Source organism: Pelobates fuscus, chromosome 1 (genome assembly GCF_036172605.1).
Source record: "Pelobates fuscus isolate aPelFus1 chromosome 1, aPelFus1.pri, whole genome shotgun sequence".
Classification (NCBI taxonomy): Eukaryota; Metazoa; Chordata; class Amphibia; order Anura; family Pelobatidae; genus Pelobates; species Pelobates fuscus.
In genome coordinates this window covers 127,531,394-127,555,106 of record NC_086317.1, presented here as the reverse complement: position 1 = coordinate 127,555,106, position 23,713 = coordinate 127,531,394, and the positions used below count along the sequence as shown (strand labels likewise).

General features: G+C 38.8%; 1 protein-coding gene across 1 annotated transcript in view; it reads right to left on the bottom strand.

Moving 5' to 3' along the window:
* Positions 1–20,256: 20,256 nt before the first annotated feature.
* The window catches only part of PTCHD1 (patched domain containing 1), a 277,207-nt gene continuing 273,750 nt past the window's right edge, over positions 20,257–23,713 (bottom strand). Inside the window, exon 3 of the mRNA XM_063450284.1 lies at positions 20,257–22,318. Coding sequence (XP_063306354.1) covers positions 20,664–22,318 — 1,655 coding nt within the window. The 3' untranslated portion in view covers positions 20,257–20,663. The remainder of the gene's footprint in view (positions 22,319–23,713) is intronic.

The following is a 23,713-nucleotide window of genomic DNA, read 5'->3' as shown; positions in this document are numbered from 1 at the left end:
TAGCAGCTGCCCTATATGCAACAATTTATCTTAGGTTAAAATGTTTCTATTCTCTCTGAGAATTTAATTAGTTACTACAGGGCTCTGTTCACCTGTACAAGACTTCTATTTTATTTGTCTCTGATGCTAGTTATTATGTTTCTTCATCTCATAAGCCATTTAGTTTACTGACCACTACGAATAAGCCCTAATACTTAATAAAGGAATTTCCCAGTGACTTTAACCCCTTAAGGACTGGACTGTTTTTGCGATGTTGTACATTTGCGACCAGGCCTCTTTTTACACTTTTGTGGTGTTTGTGTTTAGCTGTAATTTTCCGCTCTCTCATTTACTGTTCCTATACAAATTATATGTTGTTTTTTTCAGGACAAAAAAAGGCTTTCTTTACATACCATTATTTATATAATCTCATGTAATTTAATTTAAAAAAAATAAAAAATATGATGAAAAAAATGAAAAAATACATGTTTTTTGACTTTTACTTGAAAAATCTTTTGCTCATCTACAAAAGTGAATAAAAAAAACTGCTCAATAGATTCGCAATTTTGTCCTGATTTTTAAAATATCCAGTGTTTAGATGCTTTTTTTGCTTTTTTTTTTTTGCAAGTTATAGGGCTATAGGTTCTCGCAATGCATCTATGCCCCCCTTCTGTGCCATTTAGTCTCCCCTGATAAAATAGGATTTGTATTTAACAGACAAGTGTTACATATTATACATCATCACTAGACATGTGCAATTAATTTCGTTCCGAATGAAAATTCGGAGGAATGTCGGCAATTCGGACGAATTTCGTAAATTCAGATATTCGAATGCTTCCAAATGTCCGAATTCCTGGAGTGTTAGGAGTTAGGGGTAGGGTTAGGGGTATGGGTAGGGTTAGGGTTAGGGTTAGGATTAGATGCTGAAAAAGCATTTCATAGATTGCACTGGAAGTATATGGAACTCACCCCACAAATATTTTTTTTTTCTTTGGTGTACAAGATTAAGACATCATCAATAATTAAAGTATACCCACGCCAGAAAGCAATTACAATATCTTCCTATTCACATATTACTTTCTGGTAACATTATCCTCCCCTGCGTTCTTGATCCCTGGCTTGATGGAACTCCTGCAACATTATGGGAGGGTGTCATTTTATAAAAACAATACAAGTAAAACTCACTTTTTTTTTATCTTTAACACCCCAACTCATACTATGCAAAAACTTTACTCACAGTACAATTTTGATTGGAGGAAACCCTTCCTTTCATACCTAGTAGTGAAGTTGACAGCTACGCCCCGATCTCTGTTTGGGAATAACCAATTGCCATTACTACAACATGTTTGATCAGATTTAAATACATGGATGACGTTGACCAATCTCTTGGTTGGGTTGTATCAATGCCATAAAAAAATGCCCATTATGTCCCTAATACTTTATATTATTAGAAAGCTTCCAGTACTTCTGTCTACACAGTTACTATGCTAATTCCAACATATCACTAATTGATATATCTGGAGCAAGAGACCTCCTCAGAATTGCTCAAAATACTCTACACTACGTCACCTCATGAAGGTGGCCTGGACTTTCCTGATATTAAAGGGACACTTTAGTCACCCAGACCACTTCAGCTCAATGAAGTGGTCTGGGTGCTAGGTCCCTCAGGTTTTAACCCTTCAGATGCAAACATAGCAGTTTCAGAGAAACTACTATGTTTACTTTTGGGGTTAAGCCAGCCTCTAGTGGCTGTCTTCGGACAGCCACTAGAGGCGCATCTGCGATGCTGGAGGCATATTATGCCTCCATTGCGCAGAGCATCCATAGGAAAGCATTGAGAAATGCTTTCCTATGGACACTTTGAATTCGCGCGTGGCACTTGCCGCCCATTCCCCACAATCTCATAGCAATATTCACTGCCTTCTTCTGAACTATTTTCATACTTCCATGTTAAATACATTTTACAAGCATACATAGTAGGATGCCCCAAGGGTGGCAATCTCTCGCACTTATAATTTGGTCAATATGCTATCACTCAGTCACTAACTGGGGTGTACCTCCTTATGCAGTGAAATGAGAAAAAGATTTGGAAACCACTTGCTCACCAGACCAGTGCAAAGAGATAGTGACAAACTTTAAAGTCTTGTGCCATCTTGGGAGACCAACCGCCAATTATTACTCAGATGGTACATGGTGTCCACTAGACTGACATTTCTCCACTATATTGTGCTACACATTTTCTGGGGCTGTGGGTGTATAAAGGGATACTTGGGGAATGTGGTCTAGAACCTCATTAGGGAAATCCCCATTAGGGAAATCATTAGAGACATATCCTCGGATGTCTGTCTACATTTTTCCTATTAGATAAGCTACCACATCCACTTGAGTGGGCAGTAAAAAGCCTCATTATGCATATATTGACAGAAGCCAGAAATAGTTTGGCAAAAAGTTGGATATCTCAAAAAACTCTGACAATCAATTCCTGGTAGTCTCACCTCAACCTGCCAGAAATTTTGAAGAAACTTCACACAGACTGAAACTCTGCCTGCCAAAATATTATAAAGTTTGGGACAAATGGGATCACTATCGTAAGCAGCTCAACATGTGTCCCTGATTTCCCCATGGGTCAACCCCCACAACCTCCACACTTTCTGGTTCCCCCTCATTACCTGAGAACCTGTTCCTATGCCCCACACTCATCCAGATTCCCTTTACTAATGTTGTAAAGATGACGTGTGTACAGTATTCTTGTATGTAATTCATTGTGTAACCACTCATAAGTGCATTGTACCCTACTTTACTGGGTGTGTCCTGTTTATATCAAAACTCAATAAAAATTACACATGCAAAAAAGTGCATAAACAGAATTAAAAAGGTTATATTACTTTTATGATGGCTTTCTATTTTCAGGAGATTCAGAAAAGCAAATTGATAAACACAATTGTGCAATACCTTTGGCTCTCTGTCTAACAACTCCTCCTTTTATTTACAACCATGATGTTGGCATGATATTTGTTTTATAAAAATATATAGATAGATAGATAGATAGATAGATAGATAGATAGAAAGGCAGGCAGACAGACAGACAGGCAGGCAGACACACAGACATACATAGATTATATTAAATTTGTTTGCTAATAATTTCTTAAGCACATTCACAGAGTTATCAAATTATTGGTTGAAAGTGATATACTGTTATATGGTAACCTAATAGTAAAATAGTCCATGAAGAAGTAGTAAATGCTTAATTGGTTTAAAATATAATTTCTTACAAATTTTAAAAATAGCTTTTCTATTTCTCATATAAGAACTAATTTCGCAAACAGAGGAGACTAGACCAACCCCCTGTGTACAAGGGCTAATTTTAATTTTGAATTACAAAGCAATGCCAAAATAAATTTAGCTCAATAAATTCCTTTTAACCTTATCCATTGCTCCAGCACAAATCTTTGAAATCTATTTCTTCGTCTTTTCATTATATTCCTGTGCATTTATGGGAAGGTATTGTAAATGTGATTACCACCCTCCTAATGATGATAAAGTAGAAACATAGAAACATAGAAACATAGAATGTGACGGCAGATAAGAACCATTCGGCCCATCTAGTCTGCCCAGTTTTCTAAATACTTTCATTAGTCCCTGGCCTTATCTTATAGTTAGGATAGCCTTATGCCTATCCCACGCATGCTTAAACTCCTTTACTGTGTTAACCTCTACCACTTCAGCTGGAAGGCTATTCCATGCATCCACTACCCTCTCAGTAAAGTAATACTTCCTGATATTATTTTTAAACCTTTGTCCCTCTAATTTAAGACTATGTCCTCTTGTTGTGGTAGTTTTTCTTCTTTTAAATATAGTCTCCTCCTTTACTGTGTTGATTCCCTTTATGTATTTAAATGTTTCTATCATATCCCCCTGTCTCGTCTTTCCTCCATGCTATACATGTTAAGATCCTTTAACCTTTCCTGGTAAGTTTTATCCTGCAATCCATGAACCAGTTTAGTAGCCCTTCTTTGAACTCTCTCTAAGGTATCAATATCCTTCTGAAGATAGGGTCTCCAGTACTGTGTACAGTACTCCAAGTGAGGTCTCACCAGTGTTCTGTACAATGGCATGAGCACTTCCCTCTTTCTACTGCTAATACCTCTCCCTATACAACCAAGCATTCTGCTAGCATTTCCTGCTGCTCTATTACATTGTCTGCCTACCTTTAAGTCATCATAAATAATCACCCCTAAATCCCTTTCCTCAGATGTTGAGGTTAGGACTCTATCAAATATTCTGTACTCTGCCCTTGGGATTTTACGTCCAAGATGCATTATCTTGCACTTATCCACATTAAATGTCAGTTGCCACAACTCTGACCATTTTTCTAGTTTACCTAAATCATTTTCCATTTGGCTTATCCCTCCTGGAACATCAACCCTGTTACATATCTTAGTATCATCCGCAAAAAGACACACCTTACCATCAAGACCTTCTGCAATATCACTAATAAAAATATTAAAGAGAATGGGTCCAAGTACAGATCCCTGAGGTACCCCACTGGTGACAAGCCCAAGCTTCGAATATACTCCATTGACTACAACCCTCTGTTGCCTGTCACTCAGCCACTGCCTTACCCATTCAACAATATTGGAATCCAAACTCAAAGATTGTAGTTTGTTGATAAGCCTTCTATGTGCAACAGTGTCAAAAGCCTTACTGAAATCGAGGTAAGCAATGTCCACTGCACCACCCTGATCTATAATTTTAGTTACCCAATCAAAAAAATCAATAAGATTAGTTTGGCATGATCTCCCTGAAGTAAACCCATGTTGTCTCTGATCTTGAAATCCATGTGTTTTTAGATGTTCAACAATCCTATCCTTTAACATGGTTTCCATCACTTTCCCCACTACTGAAGTTAGGCTTACTGGCCTATAGTTGCCCGACTCCTCCCTATTACCTTTCTTGTGAATGGGCACAACATTCGCTAACTTCCAATCTTCTGGGACTACTCCTGTTATCAATGATTGGTTAAATAAATCTGTTAATGGTTTTGCTAGTACACCACTAAGCTCTTTTAATAGCTTTTGGTGTATTCCATCAGGTCCCATTGACTTATTTGTCTTTACTTTTGACAGTTGAAATAGAACCTCTTCCTCTGTAAACTCACGTGTAATAAATGACTCATTTATCCTTTTTCTTAACTGAGGTCCCTTTCCTTCATTTTCATCTGTAAATACCGAACAAAAATATTCATTGAGGCAGTCAGCTAGACCTTTATCCTCATCTACATACCTTCCTTCTTTTGTTTTTAATCTAACTAATCCTTGTTTTACTTTTCTTTTCTCATTTATGTATCTAAAAAAGGTTTTGTCCCCCTTTTTTACTGACTGTGCTATTTTCTCTTCTGTGTGTGATTTGGAAGCTCTTATAACTTGCTTAGCCTCTTTCTGCCTAATCTTATAGGTCATTCTGTCTTCCTCACTCTGGTTTTTTTTATAATTACTAAATGCTAACTTTTTGTTTTTTACTATTTTGGCTACATCTGTGGAGTACCACAGTGGTTTCTTGAATTTTTTGCTTTTACTGACAAGCCTAATGCAATTTTCTGTTGCCTTCAGTAGTGCAACTTTTAAATAATCCCATTTCTTTTGGACTCCATTTAAATTGCTCCAGTCTGATAATGACTCCTTTACACATATTCTAATTTTAGAAAAGTCTGTTTTTCTAAAGTCTAAATCTTTTGTTTTTGTGTGGTGTGACTCAGTCACTGTTCTTATATTAAACCACACTGACTGATGATCACTGGATCCTAAACTTTCACCTACAGTAATATCTGATACCAAATCTCCATTTGTTAACACTAAATCTAGTATGGCCTCTTTACGAGTTGGCTCCTCAACGACTTGTTTTAGAGACAATCCCAGTAGGGAGTTTAGAATATGTGTGCTCCTGGCACAAGTAGCTATTTTTGTTTTCCAATTTACATCTGGAAGATTAAAGTCACCCATGATGATAACTTCCCCCTTCATTGTCATTTTAGCTATTTCTTCAACTAGTAGATTATCTAACTCTTCAATTTGTCCTGGGGGCCTATAAATCACACCTACACGAGTTACTGTGTGATTACCAAATTCTAACGTAACCCAAACGGACTCTATGTTCGCCTCACTAACCTTTATTAGACTAGATTTTATGCTATTCTTTACATACAGGGCCACCCCTCCCCCTTTATTGCCTTCCCTGTCTTTTCTATATAAAGAGTACCCTGGTATTGCTATGTCCCAGTCATTTTTCTCATTATACCATGTCTCAGTAACAGCGACTAAATCTACACTATCAGTTGCCATTATTGCCACAAGTTCATGGATCTTATTCCCTAAACTGCGAGCATTTGTAGACAAGTAGTGTTTGTAGGTCAAACTTTAAGGCAACCTTCTAGTATATCAGGGGAGGGGGTACAAATAATAGACGACAATATTTCAACAGTCTGAAAAAACATATATAGTTCAGATGACTTAGGGTAAGTAAGTTTTGCGGGCATTTTTGGAATCTGGTGGCAGGATAGGAAGCTGCATTCCGTGAATTACAGTTAGGTCCAGTAATATTTGGACACTGACACAAGTTTTATTATTTTGGTGGATTACCAAATTACCAAATTACCCCCGGATGACCAGCAGTTTTGGCGGTGTGAAATAAAGTTAACAACTTTTTTCTGTCCTTTGTTTTAACGTATAGTTTACCAGCCGGCGTCTCAGGGGGTGCTTGGGTTTGGTAAGTCTTAATACTATTAAGGAAAGGAGATGAAACAACCAAACGGGTAGCAGCTATTATCTGAGATGCAGGAACAATAGGTACAGGAGTCGGGTTAACAAATTCTAACGGTTCATGCTGTCGAGAGATAGCGTCAGCTTTGGCATTATGGCAACCAGGTCTATACGTAATAACGTATTGGAAACGTGAACGAAATAGAGACCATCTAGCCTAACAGGCAGATAACCTTATAGCGTCAGGTATATAGGAGAGGTTCTTATGATCTGTTATAACCATGATTTTGTGTTTAGAACCCTCTAATAAGTACCTCCATTCCTTAAAAGCTAACACAATAGCTAATAGTTCCCTGTTCCCAACATCGTAGTTCTTTTCTGGATCAGACAACCGTTTTGAAAAGAAACAACAGGGATGGAGGGGTTTGTCATACGACAACCTCTATGACAGTACTGCTCCCACACCCGATTCAGAAGCGTCTACTTCCATAACAAAGGGAAGAGAAGGATTAGGGTGGTGCAGCACTGGAGCAGAGGCAAATGCCTTCTTGAGAGTTTTGAATGCCTTAAGGGCTTCGGGAGTCCAAAGCCTAGGGTGTAGACCCTTTGTAGTCAGCTTCGTTATAGGAGAGATAAGTGGTGAAAAGTTTTTTTATAAATTTCCTATAATAGTTGGCAAATCCTATAAAACGCTGGATAGCCTTAAGTCCTTGGGGAAGTGGCCAGGACAGTATGGCTTCCAATTTAGCAGGATCCATACTGAAACCCTGTTCGGTAATTATGTATCCAAGGAATTGCACAGAGGTCTGATCGAACACACATTTTTCTAACTACAGTAGAGTCCGTTCTGTAATAACTTCTTGAGCACCATCCTAACGTGGTTATGGTGTGACTTCAAATCAGGAGAATACACAAGTATGTCGTCAAGGTACACCACGGCACAGACATGCAATAGATCTCTAAGGACATCGTTTATGAGGTCCTGAAACACAGCAGGAGCATTACACAATCCAAAAGGCATGACCAGATATTCGTAATGCCCACTGCGCGTATTAAACGCTGTCTTCCACTCGTCATTCTCCTTTATACGGACAAGGTTATAGGCCCCCCTGAGGTCTAATTTAGTGAAGAACTTAGAACCTTTCACACGATCAAACAACTCAGTGATGAGGGGGATAGGGTAGGCGTTTTTAATCGTAATGTTGTTCAGACCCCTGTAGTCTATACATGGCCTCAAGTCGCCCTCCTTCTTTGCCACAAAAAAGAAACCAGCACCAGCAGGAGAGGAGGACCTTCTAATAAAACCTTTACCTAAGGACTCCCTTATGTACTCCTCCATGATCTGGTTTTCTTTCTCAGAAAGAGGGTAGACCTTACCTCTAGGAGGCATAGTACCCGGTAACAGGTTTATGGCACAGTCATACTCCCGATGTGGAGGTAGTTTATCTGCCTCCCTTTTCTCAAAAACCAATGCAAGGTCTGCATATACAGAAGGGACAGAAACAGAAAGTGGTTTAGCCGTGGGCACATTGAGTGAACAAACAGGACGTACATGAGCCATACAGTCTTGTTGACAAGATTCCCCCCCAGGAGAGTAAATCTAAACAACCCCAGTCAGGGTTGTGCTTAACTAACCAGGGAAAACCCAGAACGATGGAGGCAGTAGGGGAGTCAATTATTTGGAAGGTTAACCTTTCCTTGTGCAAAGCACCCACAACATAACGATTTCTTTGGTTTCATGGGTTACCAGAGGTTTCTCAAGCGGTCTACCATCTATGGCCTCAACGGCCAAGGGTGTGGCCTTTTGGATCAAAGTCAAGGTTGCGGTTTTGGCAAAGTTCTCATCCATAAGGTTGTCTGCCGCACCTGAATCGATCAAGGCTTTAGTAGTTATGGTGGTTTTATTGACCAAAAGAGAAACCGTAATAAACGGTCTGGAGATGGACACATGAGGGGACAAAGGCATAACACCCGAGGCCGACCCCTCTCTAGGCCTTAGGTGCTGTAGTTTTCCTGTACCTTAGGGCAGGCATTACAGTGGTGCCCCCTCTTTCCACAATAAAGGCATAACCCCTCCCTTCTACGGTACGCTCTTTCAGCCTCAGTTAACCCCGTAGCACCCAATTGCATGGGTTCAGGGGATGGTGGCCTAGGAGCGGGTAATGCTAGTAATGCAGCACTGGGTAGAGCAGGTAACACCCGTGTATCCAGCCGTCTTTGACTACGCCTCTCTCTAATATGGTTATCAATAAGAATCATATAGTCTATAACATCATCCAGAAGAACAGGCAATTCCCTGGATGCTATTTCATCCAGTATGTAAGCGGCAAAACCCTCCTGAAAGGCTGTTATGAGGGCGTCATTGTTCCAAACCACTTCAGCTGCAAGAGTGCGGAATTCGATAGTGTAATCCGCTACAGATCTGTTACCCTGTCGGACCCTAAGCAGAGCTTTGTCAGCAGAAGCAACCCTACCGGGTTGATCAAACATGCGTTTGAAAGCTGTCAGAAAATCTGCAAAGGACATAGGAGACGTATTCTCCCACATGGGGTTGGCCCATGCTAAAGCTCTCCCTGACAAGTGGTTTATCAAAAAGGCTATTTTAGATCTGTCAGTGGGATAGGAACGTGGATTCATCACCAAATGGATGTCGATTTGGTTGAGGAAACCACAACACAATGCTGGGTCACCGCTGTAGCGCTGTGGCGGCGTCATATGCACTACATGAGCAGGAACGGGTACCGGAGTGGGAATGGGCTCGGGCACAGCAGCAGCAGCCTCCTGAACAGCAGGCTGCAAGTGTGCAGTACGAGCCAGTATGGTTTGCAAAGCTTGAGCAAACTGATCCATACGGTGGTCCAAGCCATCCATTCTAGCCTCCTGATTAACTAGGATCTGTGGTATGTCAGCAGGTTCCATTATGGCCCTGTTGTAATGTCACGATTCGGGGAACCTAACACGCTAACACACACACACACAGAAAAGGTTCAGTACCGGACCTTAGAGTGGCCGGGCTAAGCACACACAGAATAGTCAGGAGACAAGCTGAGTAAGGGGAACCAGAAGACAGGATAATGAAAACAAGCCGAGGTCAAAGGGTAGGAGAAAGTCACAAAGTCAGATTAACAAGCCAGAGAGTACGTAACCAGAAAATACAAGTTCAGTATCAATACTAGCAAGCAAAGACCACAACAGGGCAGGGAGGAACAGGAAAGGTAAGTATATAAACCCTGTGGTTAATTCTGATTGGATAACTTCCAATCAGAATTAACAATCACACGTGGGAGATATCTATGTCTCCCACTGTGATTGTCGTACTGTGTCTTTAATGCCGGGTCAGGTGGCTGACCGCGGCGTGTACAAGAGTGGGCGGTCCCCCAGCGTTCAGCGTCATGCATGCTGCCGCTAGGGGATGGAGAGGAGGACGTGGGCACCATCTGAGGCTGGGAGGATGCCGCCCAGCGAGCGTATGCCGGGAAAGGACCCGCGGACGGCTGGAGGGTGAGTGCCGCAAGCGGACTGCAGCCTCCCCTCGCAGCCGCCCGCGGGATCCTGACAGAATGGACACTTGTCCATTATCATTCAATTCTAAAAAAGTTCTCAGCAATTGCAATTGCATTAGCTCTACTCTCCTCAAAAGAAATAATAGTTTAGTTAAGTCTAAGATATTTACCGGCATTACAACAGATTTTATAATGAGTTCTTGCACATTGTGGACACAGAGATTTTTTGAATAAGGCTTAAATGGTCTAGAATAACAGTATATTTGTGAAAGCACTTATCTGTAAACTTGTATCTTCCTTACACTTCGTCCAATGTAATAGAGCAGCAGTTTTCCTCACTGTGTCTCTTTAACCCTGAAAGTTTTTTTTTTCCTTTTTCTTTTCCTCTTTCTTTCCTTTCCTTTCTGCCTCTTTTTTCCTTCATTTTCCTTTCCCCCCCTGTAAAGTGAGGTCAGTTTCATCTTAGTTTTTTTTTGTTTGAAATTAGCCTCTCAAACAGTCCTGTGATCTCCACTTAATTACCAGAGATTCCCGCTGCTGAATCAGTTGATTTCTCAGCCTCCCTTGTGTTGGAGAGATATGGGGGTATGAAGACCAGGGCATACTTGTGTACTGGTATACTTGTAAACTGGAGCTTACACCTAAGAAGTGAGCTTACACCTGGGTTTGTAAGGTTTATCAGTCTGTCAAGCAATGCTTCCACGCTGTCACACTCCAGAGACTCTTGAGACTCAGTTCTAGTACCGTTAAAGCACTGGGACCAAAGGGCAAAAGGGCACTCTCTATTAGGGTGCCTTCATCAGAGAGAAGGTTCTTGCTTCCAATAAGCACGCCATCATGCCATATACCCTCTTTTAAATGTCTTACCCCCTTTAAGGTATCTTATCCTTCTTTTCTGTCTTACATCCCCCTTTAGTGTATCTTATTCCCCATTTGTCCCCTTTGTGTGTCTTCCACCCCTCTACTGTGTCTCTTACAACCCCCCATTGTGTGTCTCTTACAACCCCTTTGTGTGTCTCTTATTTCTCCACAACCCCTTTATGTGTCTTACTTCCCCAGAGCCTTTTTGAGCATCTTACATCCCCCAACCCCTTTGTTTGTATTTTACTCACTGCTCCTTTGTCTTTCTCCCATTCTCCAGTCCATTTGTGTGTCACTTTCTCTCCTTCCACTGCACCTCTGTGTGTCTCTTTCCCCCAGCCCCTCTGTGTATTTCTCTCCCCACCAGCCAACATGTGTGTCTCCTCCCTCAGCACCTTTTTGTGTCTCTTCCCCAGCACCTTTGTGTGTCTCTTTCACCCATTTGACAGACCCCCTGTGTGTCTCTCCCCCCCAGTACCTTTATGTGTCTTTCTCCCCCCCAGGCCACTTGTGTGTCTCTTTCTCCCCCAGCCAGCCTCTTTTCCCCCTTACCATCCGAGTGTCTCTTTTCCCTGCCTTAGACTCTCTGAATGTCTCTCTGTCCCCTCCCCAGCCCATTGTCTGTCTCCTTCTCCCCTCAGCCCAGGGTCAGATTGGGAATACAAAGCAGCCCTAGAAAAAAGTATGCCCACCCCATAAGTCTTTGTGCCAAGTAATGTGTTTGTATATAGATATATACACACAATAAACAAGATCCAGTGCACTCACTTATCTACTAAATAGCAATTTCAATGATTTATAAATGTTTATAAAGTTCTAAATTAAATTACTATAAATTAATCAATAATTAACATTATCACTGACTTAAAAAAGAAACATAAAAATAATAAATTATATATAATTATAAATAAAATGTATTATTGGTATGTTTATTTTCTAAATTCAATAAATTTGTATTTTTTAGGGAAAAAATAATTATACATTAAACATACTCAAATGCAGGCATAGACAGTCTAACTGACACAGTCTCACTGACACAAGCACACTGATACACAGGCTCACAGACAGACAAGCATTGATTCACACAAATAGTCTCACTGGCCAACAATCTCACTGACACAGACAAGCAAACTTACTGACACACACCCAAACTTAGTACAGACAAACTATCAGACACACAGACAAGCTTACTACAGACAAACTCACTGACACACATACACCCAAGCTCGCTGACACACACACACGCACACGGACACACACACACAAGTTCACTACAAACAAGCTCAATGACACAAACATTCTCACTACAGGCAAGCTCACTGACACACAAACATGCTAACTATAGACAAGCTCACTGATACACACTCACTACAGAAAGCTTTCTGACACACTCACTACAGTCAAGATCACTGACTCACACAAATGCTAACTACAAGCAAACTCAGTGACACAAACACATACACACACTATATACAAGCTTAATGACACAAACATGCTTACTAGAGACACGTTCACTGACACACATGCTCACTACAGACAAGCTCAATGACACAAAAAATGCTCACTACAGACAAGCTCACTGACACACACAAGCTCACTACACACAAGATCACTGACACACACATGCTCACTACACACAAGCTCACTGACAGACACCAGTTCACTGACACTCACTACAGACACAGTATGTAAACCCTACCTGGCAGTGGAAGCGGTGGGAGATCAATTTTTCTCTGGGAGGGCATTTGCTTGCCTCTTCCTGCAGCAAGGTCCACTGCTTGACTGTGGGAGGCAGAGCTTATGTGAGGGGGCAGGGCTTCACACGGGCAGGGCTTTCATGCAGGGGTGGGGCATATGTGCTGAGGAAGGTGCTGGGAAGGGAGACTCAGCATTCCATCCGCCAGCAGCTTTAATGCAGCTGCACCAGCTCTCAGCACCTCCCTTCTGAATTCCCTCAGACTGACACAAGCTGTCACAGTCCAAGGGAAACATTATTAAAATAAGACATTAGCACTTCTTGCTGGTCTGCAGCTCACCGAGAACATTTTCGGTATCCCGGTGGGCTAGTTCGGCCCTGCCTCAGCACCTTTGAGTGTCTCTTTCTCCCCCAGCCCTTTTGTTTGTCTCTTTCTCCCCTTCCCTCAGCCCTTCTGTGGGTCTCTTTTCCCAGCACCTTTGTGTGTCTCATTTTTTCTCACCTCATTTGTGTCTCTTTTGCTCATTCCCCAGCCCATCTGTGTGTCTCTTCTCCCCCAGATCCTGTTTGTGTCTCTCCCAGCCTTCTTTTTCCCATACACTTCTGTGTGTTTCTGTGTCCCATTCCCTTGCGCCTCTGTTTGTCATTGTCCCCTTATTCAGACCTTTTTTACCTTTGTCCCCTTCAAACAGGTCTTTGTGTGTGTCTCTTTCTTTATGCCCCACTCTCTCCTCCTTTGCCTGCTCACTTCTCTTTTGTAGTGTGTCACTGCAGACAGTGGTAGAGGATCTTCACCTCCTACCTGGACTAACAGGAAGTTATTTGTTGCTCTAATAGAGCACTTTCTGTCAGACCAGATAGAAGATACAGAAGATCCTCTCCCGTAGTATGCCTGTCCACGCTACATGAAGTGACTGGCCAGATAGCTGTGCTGTGCACCCCCTTTTTGCCGGTCACCTGGAGGCTGGACATTTAGGCAAAATTATAATAAATGTTTATGTAGAAGGGAAAAATATAAATATCATGAAATGATTTCAAGAGGAGTACACTTAGTGTTGCCATTCTAATAAAATCAAAGGAATTTCTCGAGTACACATAAAACATGTCCTTAGATTAAAGGCCTTAATATTGAAAATATATGTCATGTTGATTAATGGTTAGAATGTTGAGATTACACATTAATGTAAAACTATATTTAGTCACTCTTTTGGATACTTTTTGGTACATGTGCTTTAACATCCATCTGCTGTGGTATAGATTAAAGGCTTAGCTTGCGTGATAAGATCCAAGGCATTTCTATGCTATTGCTGGAAACCAAACATGAAGCTTTTGATGTGAAAGCAATGAAGGTTTAATGACTCTTGAAGCATGTTATTTCAGACTCGCATACTAAGATCCTCATTTAATATGGTAAATAACAGGTTGAATGATCATTAAAATAAAACATAATAGCATGATTGAGGAAGCCTCAGCATAGCTTAATTGTGCATTACCCTATAATCCGTAACATCAAGACTTGGAAGAAAAAGAGGTTGACAAAGTACATGGCTTAAAAACCGAAATACAGGTTTATAGGTTACAAAGTGTAAAAAAATAATGAATGTTTTAACAGCAAGATGGAATTCAAAGTCAGGATATTAAAAAAGCAACATTTTTAACTTAAGAAGGCAGAAATGCATGAACTAGTACCCGCTGGCAGAACGTGGTTTAAATATTTATTTTCCTTTAGAGAGAAAACATGAAATAAACAGCAAACCATCGCAGGGTAGAGATCTGATGTTGAATGCAAAACAACATTCGTAATAGCAAAATTGAACTGCTTAATTAACCATGAAAATTAGAATTAGTGTGCCATTTTATTTAGTAAATATGCAGCATTTTTAAATGTACCAGGAAAATATTTGTGTGTTATATCTGCTGTGCATTTTGATAAAGGTAAAAATAGCAAAGTTTCCTAATTACAATGTGAAATGTACAATCTTTCCATTTTAAAGAGGCTGCATGGGATAAACTTTACTATTTCTAGGATTTTGTAAAATTAAAAAATATGCTCATATCTCTTGATCAAGGTATTTGTAGAGATATAAATGAGAGCATCAAGCATTAGTAAAATATAAACAAAAAAATAAAAATAAAAACGGTGCCTTTTCACCAAGCACAATGTTTTAGTTACCGAGTACCTAAAACTGAGGCCACTTGACTCAGTAAACTCAGTAAACCTGGGCAAAAGACTCAAGATGGTAATGAGCCCAGCTAGATGAAGAAATTCTGTACATTTTTAAGTGATGATATCCTACAGTGTTTAACGTAAAACATCATAATAGGAAGAGTAAATGAGCCAACTGTTTTATTTGCAGTCACAATCTACTTTTCAAAGATACTAATTCAAGATGGTTGAGGCTGTTGAAGGCTACTTCAAAGTTGTTTAGTTCATGAAAATTCAAGTGAGTCAATGACAGAATGTACAGTTACTTTAGTGTGTCTATAGAGTGAATTAAATGTTTAGTTTAATCAAAGTTTAGTTAAAATGACTGCCTTGTGCAATATTATTTTAAAAAACAAATAAATACATTCAGGGAAGGATACAGCAGAGAGTTTATTAAAAATGTTGTATTGTTGTATTTTGTGAGTGAATACTTAGTTAAATTAATTGATACCTATATCAGATATACAGCTTATCTTCTCTACCAGAGCTCTTAACAAAACTGTTCATAAATCAACTTAAGGACTAAATGTTTAAAATAATGAATTCTGGGCATCATTTCAAATGGTAGTAGCACCAAATATGTTAAAGATGTTAATACACTGCTCAGCTACAACATTAAAACCACTGACAGGTGAAGTGAAAATCATTGATTATATTGGTACAATGGCACCTGTCAAGGGTTGAGATTTATTAGGCAGCAAGTGAAGTCAGTTCTTATATTTCATATGTTGGAAGCGGGAAAAATGGTCAAGCTAAAAGACTATTGACTTCAGCATAGGGCCAATAGTGATGGTTAGATAACTAGATCAGAGCATCTCCAAAAGACTTGTGGGGTGTTCTCGGTATGCAGTGGTAAGTACCTACCAAACATGGTGCAAGGAAGGACAACCAGTGAACCGGCATCAGGGTCATGAGTGCCCAAAGTTTATTGATCCACATGGGGAGCAAAGGCTAGCCCACACAGAAACACTAGCTTGATTTGTATAAAAAAAAACTAATGCTGGCCATGATAGAAAGGTATCAGAACACACAGTTTGCTTTGTATGGAGCTGGATAGCTGCAAACCATTAGACATGTGCAATTCGTTTCGGTCCGAATATAAATTCAGAGGAATTTCGGGAACTTCGGACATTCGGGTACTTCCGAATGTCCGAATAGCCGAAGTCCCGAATTGCCAAAGTCCTGAATTTCGGAATACCGAACCGAAAATTTTTCCCATGCACATGCCTACAAACCATTCAGAGTGCCCGTGATGACCCCTGTCCACCACTGAAAGCACTTTTTAATGGGAATGTGAGCATTAGAATTGGACCATGGAACAATGTAAGACTGTTATATAGGGGTATTAACTAAATAATCTCCATTTGTTTAAATATACATAGGGATTTAGGAGAGAGCGCAGGTAACTTTTTCTTTGGTTTTTTATGTAAGACTGTTGCCTGGTCTGATGCCTTGTTTACCTGGGGAAGAATGGGAGCAAGATGCACTATGGGGAGAAGGCAGTTGCCTTGGCCTCCAAATTCCACAGAGCTCAATCTGATTAAGTATCTGTAGGATATGCTGGAACAGTAAGTCCAGTCCATGGCGACCCTACTTTGCAAACTGCAGGACTTGGAGAATTTGCTGCAAATGTCTTGGGGCCAGATATCACAGGACAAAGACAGAGATCTTGGGGAGTCTATGCTTTGACAAATCTTAGCTGTTTTGGCAGCACAAGGGGAGGACCTATACAATATTAGGCAGATGGTTTCAATATTGTGTCTGATTTGTGTATTTCCAAAAGAGTTAGATATAAAGTTAGGTCCAGAACAATTTGGACACTGGCACATTTTTCATAATTCTGTCTCTGTATGCCACCACAATGGGTTTGAAATTAAACAATGATATGCAATTGAAGTGCAGACTTTTAGCTTTAATTCAAGAGGTTGAACAAAAATATTGTATGAAATGTTTAGAAATTGCAACCATTTTCATACACAATCCCCTTTTTCAGGGGCTCAAAAGTAATTGAACAAATTAACACAATCATTATTACAATTTCTTTTCAAATATGCATTGCAGGTAATGACTGCATGAATTCTGGAATGCATGGATATCACCAAACGCTGGGTATCTTTATAATGCTCTGCCAGGCCTTTATTGTAGCTGTCATCAGTTGTTGTTTGTTCATTGGTCTTTCTGCCTTAAAGGAACAATGTAGGCATTTAAAAAATAATTTAAGTTGTTAGAGTACCTTAAATATTTTCATCCTTCTCTTATTTTTCAAATCATTTTCTTTATTCTTTATGAAGGCTTTGAAGGCTTTGAAGAGCGGCTTTAAGCCACGCCCCCAAGACAGCCGATTCAGAGAGCCGGGAATGTAACTTCTCTGCTCTCATACGCAATCATACTCATAACTCGACGTTGGGGCAAGCTACTGAGTTTTTCATATTCTTTGTTTTTGTTTATTATTAATTTTGTAAATTTACATTTGCACATTCCCTTTAATTTTAGAAAATCTTTAATTAATAGTGGAACTCACTGTGTGGGGACCCATTCTTAACACATTATCTGGTATCCTTATACATACATTACCCAGCAGATCTGCATCTTTGCATAGAAATCTGAGATACCATGATTTTTGCCAAGTAATACCTGTCCTTCTGCTTTATTTGATGATCTGAAGAATAGTGAATAAAGTAACAAATGCAGGAACTAAATAAAAAGCCGTTTGTGATACCTTTATTCATGACTAGAATATTGATGGTGAGGGAGCATGGGGGGGCCGGCAGCAAGCGCTGACTTACCTTGCCAGCAGCTCCATGTAAAAATTTTGCGAGACCCGCGGCCGTAGAGCGTTGCCACGGGTTACCATGGCAACGCTCCGCGCGGCACTAAGGGGCCGAAGATTTACACTGGGGAGCTGGAGGAGCTGCTGGCAAGGTAAGTCAGCGCTTGCTGCCGCCCCCCGCAGTACTTTGCATGCCACTGGACCACCAGGGAGGGGGACCACCAGGGAGGGGGGGATAAAAAAAATTAAAAAAAATAATAATATTTAAAAAAAAAAAAATTAACATAAAAAACGCCCCCCCAGCCCCATTTTACACAAATTATCACTACATAAACACACACACTGCATTACAAACACACACTACACAAACACACACACACCACACACACTGCATTGCAAACACACACACACTACACACACACTGCATTACACACACACACACACACACTGCTTTCAGTATACACACACTGCACAAACACACACTGCATTCACTATATATACACACTACACAAACACTCACGGCATTCACTATACACACTACACAAACACACTACATGTGGCATGTATATTTTGTGCATTTACCTTTAGGATTAGTTTATTTTTTTCAAAATGGTAAATGTACAGAATATCGGCAAGTTATCGGCCTGAAAGTTCACAGATTAACGGTATGGGTATCGGCTCTAAAAAATCTATATCGGTCGATCCCTACTTATAGGTAGGATCATTCTGACATGCTTTGGTATATGTACTCTCTGTAATGGCACAAGTGAGCAAAAACCTATAACATAGGGCAAGCTACTGAGTTTCTCATATTCTTTGTTTTTGTTTATTATTAATTTTGTAAATTTACATTTGCACATTCCCTTTAATTTTAGAAAATCTTTAATTAATAGTGGAACTCACTGTGTGGGGACCCATTCTTAACACATTCTCTGGTATCCTTATACATACATTACCCAGCAGATCTGCATCTTTGCATAGAAATCTGAGATACCATGATTTTTGCCAAGTAATACCTGTCCTTCTGCTTTATTTGATGATCTGAAGAATAGTGAATAAAGTAACAAATGCAGGAACTAAATAAAAAGCCGTATGTGATACCTTTATTCATGACTAGAATATTGATGGTGAGGGAGCATGGTTAGAGAGGTATCCCTGCTACATAACTCTAGATTACAAGGGGCAATGGTTATGTGGGATTGCTGAACTCCTTGGAATTCAGAGAATGGTCACAACTGCATCCATTGCACTTTATCTACATCAACATTCTATCTAAAGCTGTGTCCAAATTTTCCAGCTAGCTCAGTTGAACATCATATACAAACATCAATGGTTAGTCACTATTGATTTATAATTTTCTAATCCTCAGTCTGGTCTTATAATAACAGGATACATAAACTCTGCAACTCCAGTAGAATTTGTGACAGTCTTATTCCATCGACAAAGGACTATCTGATTTGGTAATGGTCAGATATGTAATCTAGACTAAATTATTTACATAAGCCTTTTTTTATTCTCAATTCCAAAGATTATAGATGCCCCAGGTCTCATTTTTTGAATTCTCATGAAATTTCTTCACAGTTCTATATTAAACTGCTATTAGTTTCGTAGACATTTTACCCTACTTTGGATATATTAGCAAATGGAATTTGTGGTATATAAGGTAAACAATGGTGGTAAAGATTCTTCAATTTCTTGTTATTATGTTTGATTAAGTAAACCTAATAACCTGACTAACATGACATAAAATTGTCTACACTTTCTAGAGATAAAAAGAAAATAGTTTTATGAATGTCCATCAGTCAGGTTTAAATACTTGCTCATGTATTACTACCATTTTTATGTTCAAAATGTATGTTCTAAGCTTGAGAATAGGTGTGAAATACAGATGTGCTCTTTTTCGTGTATGTCCTAAATTGATATTCCTCAAGAACAATCTTTAAGTTTTAAGAAACTTTGTAGTCTTTAATTTTGCACTCCAAATGGGTCATGTAATGAAATGTATGTGAATATTCCAATCTTTGGTTGTAGTGCTTGCTAACAAAGAGTAAAAAAAGTGTAAGGATAATATAAATTGGAGTGAGAAGAGATATATTACTTAAATTTATAGAGAAAAAAAAGAAACATATAGGCTTGTACAGAGTAAATGTACTGCAGAGTAGAAAGTAAAGGGGGGATACACATATTTTCATACTGTATGATATCAAGATTATATTAGTATCAAATTCGATTTATTTTTCATTGCTTTGGTTCGTTGTTTCTACATTTCCATTTTCAGTCCTGAATAGTGTGGTTTAAAAAAGTTACAAATTCAAGGGGAAAATTGGAGAAACCTTAATCTTGCATGCGCAATTACAGTGAATTCTCATTTGACAGTTGACCTTTTAATGTTTAAATTTTTCACACAAAAAAATAGCGTGATAATTAATGCACAGGCAGCATTATATGCTTGTAAAAGAATAAATGGTATCGTGAGACACTCAAAATTTCCTCTCTTCAAAACTTTATTTATAGACAGAAAATAAATGAATAACTGGGGAAAATATTCAGTTATCAAAAGTTGTTCATATGAATATGTTCAAAGTGATATCAATTCCTGTACTATTTATGGCAGTGAATGTGTGGTGTACTTCCCATTTAAAAAGTTGATTTTGGCGACTAACATTATACTAGCACTACATTTGCAACTGAGTGTAATTCAGTGTTACATCTGTCTCTCTTTCTATTGAGGCTAAATGTAAGTTTTTGGAACATCCATCTAATGGGTTGTATTGGATATAATTTTTGTTTTTTAGATTCCTTACCCATACAGATCAGAGGTTCCATCAAAACACTTTCTTAGTAAGACCTAAGGTGAAACATAACATGTAAAATGAAAAAAAAGAAATTATAATCATACAGTTGTAATTTGGTCAACTACTCGGGTGCTGTCCAAGTCCACCATTTCAACACACTCAATCTCCTCTCGGTTTTCTGGATTTTTTTTCTCTTTCCTCTTTTTCTTTGATGGTGGAACAAATGTCAGTATGACAGGCAAAATAGCAAAGCAGTGAAAGAATGTTACAAATGCTATTAAAAACAAGCACCTGAACAGTGTACGGGTCAAATTGGAAGGCACAGCTGCGAGAGGGATCAGACCAACAGTATAACAGAGGTAGCTCTGTAAAATAGCCACCCCGTGTATTTCCAGTGAAGTTTTAACCCACTTGGTCCTTGTAAATTCTTTTCCAAGTATAAATGTTGATATTAATGGTGCACAGTTATCTATTGTGTAGTTAATTCCATAAATTAGACAAAGTACAGAAATACAGTCCAACTCAACTTTCCACAATGTCATGAACCCAATGACTCCAAATTCAACTGAGGCGACAGTTAAGGTTATCCAGATGTTAATGATAGAACTTGCAACAAGGAATGAAGAGAAAAACAATAGAAACAAAGCACTTATGCATGAGTTCTGCAAAGGAGCTCCTACTGAAGTAGCATATCTATCCATGTAGACAAAAGATGGGTTGAAGACAATGAATTTTACTTTGGAGGTTAGTGAAAGTTTCCTTAATGTCTCAAGGAGATCATAAAGTTCTTCCCTGTTTGTTTCCATGGTTTTAGCCACCAGAAACATCCTGGATGCTACAACGTCTACTTCATTGTTGTATTTTTTGGGTATGATGATATCTTCAGAAAAATGGGCATACTGTGGGTTTTTCAGAAAGGAATATCTCAGTATGTCTGTGAAGTTCTTTTTTGGCAATCCAGTGGACATGTTAAGTTTTCTAAGATAGTTTAAGTAACTTTCAAACCAGGATATCCTCACAAAGCCTTTAGTGTACTGCAGTACATCCTCCTGGACACTTGTATTCCAGTATTCTATTGATTCATAGATGTAGAATCCAATAACCGGGCTGTAGTTACTGAAATACTTTTGCTGTACAGTTGTGTATGTTATGGTTCGTGTCTCAGTTGCTACAATGTTACTCAGATCAGACCCTTCATTGACCTGCAGGTAGCCCATTAAGGCAAAGGAAATATAAACAAGGTAAAATAGAACTACAAAAGGCTTTACATATGTGTTCGTAATCCAATCACAGTAATAACGCTTGAGAAAACAAACTAATAAATGACTTTCATAAGAGTTTGTTTCGTCTGAGTCTGCTGTGTCTTCACTAAACTTTGCAGTCATAAGAAATCTATACCACAAAGACTTGACTTGTAGTATTTCAGGCTTTGGCACCTTTCTGCAGAAGATACTGTGCTGGTAGTTGTTCTCGATGTACCCAGTAAACACAAGGCTAGAGCCATAGAATGATAGTACATAGAGGTAGTTGAAAAAGATTGCTATGCATGAATTGCGGCAAAATATTCTTGCTGCTTCAATGTTTGTGAAGGGACTGGCGCCAATCCCAAAGGTGACTAAATACATGGCTGTGGTCAGAGAATAGGAAATCATAGTGTCTGCGTACACAACAGCTATTCTCTCTTTCACATGTTGATCTTCTCTGGTTTTCCTCCAAGAAGATAACATTTCGAATGTTCCATATAAGCCATGACCTTGAAGAAGAAAAAGAAAAAAACAAAAAACAAGTTATAAAATGTCCTTGTGGTTGTTCAGAGTACAGAACGTTTCATAGATGTTTATTATAACAGTGAAAACCTTGGATGTTATAGCAGCATATTTCAAATCTATGATTTATTTGTCTATTTTCTTTACAAGTCTTGCATTTTAATTTCTATATAAAACAAGGGTTAAATATTTTCCTTAAAACAAAACTATTTTCTCTACTCAGAATTCTTTTTGGCATTTCTATTTTCTTGACACTCATTAAAAATGGATGTTATTACAACGGAATCTATCCACTAAAGGTCACATTGCACTGACTCTGCTATCAACCTAAACAAAGCTAGGTGAAAAAGCATGGAGAAAAATAATAAACATAAATCTTAAGGCAAATATTTTCTATGAATGTCTATTAGTATAAAGAGTGAGCATGGGCTGGCTTCAAGCAGCTGTGAACTTAAACACTGTTTATGAATATGATTATTTGGATACAAAGATAGGGGAAGACGCTGTCTATACCTAAAAAAGATTAACCAAACATAGTGAAGACCGTTACAAGTTTGTTATAAAAGGCACGCTATCAGGTACACTCATAAAGTTTTTTTTTTTTTGTGAGTGTACCTAATAGCGTGTCTTTTATAACAAACTTGTAACGGTCTTCACTATGTTTGGTTAATCTTTTATAGGTATAGACAGCGTCTTCCCCATCTTTGTATCCATTTGTTCTATTAGGCACCTATGTGGAAAGTTGCCGTTGGGGAGCTGTCATTAAGTTAAGTTTGTTTTTATATATTATTTTTTTATATATTTTTTATACAGACTATTAGAGTGTGTGTGTTGTTTTGAATATGATTATTTATCTTAGTTTACTTTAATTAGCATTATGTTTTTTGTTTACTTTTTATGACAGCCCACAGCCTTCTAGTCAGGTTACAAAATGGAAAAGTAATACCGTAACAGAAAAGAGGGTCAATTTCAGGGCTATTCACAGCAAAGGGAGTTGTGATGCGACACTGCACGCTGCTACATGATTCTAGCTTTTTTAATTTGCTGGTAAGTTTAAAACCCTTAATTACTTTCACTAATTTTTATGATTTTGTTAGGATTTCAGAATATTTGGAATGAATAATAATTTTAAGAAGACTCACTTCAAACCATTTGGAAATATCATAATAGGTAAAAAATTTTAGCCAGTCAGTCATTTTCATGAGATCATTAAAAATCTTTCATCTTATGCATCTTTTGAAGTCATTGTGTAAAAGACATAGTTGACATAAACACAAACTACTCTCCTATCCAGAAACACATCTACAATACTGTGATGGAGACCACCCCTTTAGCACCCCTTTGTACAGGTAAGATACTAATTAAATGCTTAATTAAAACAC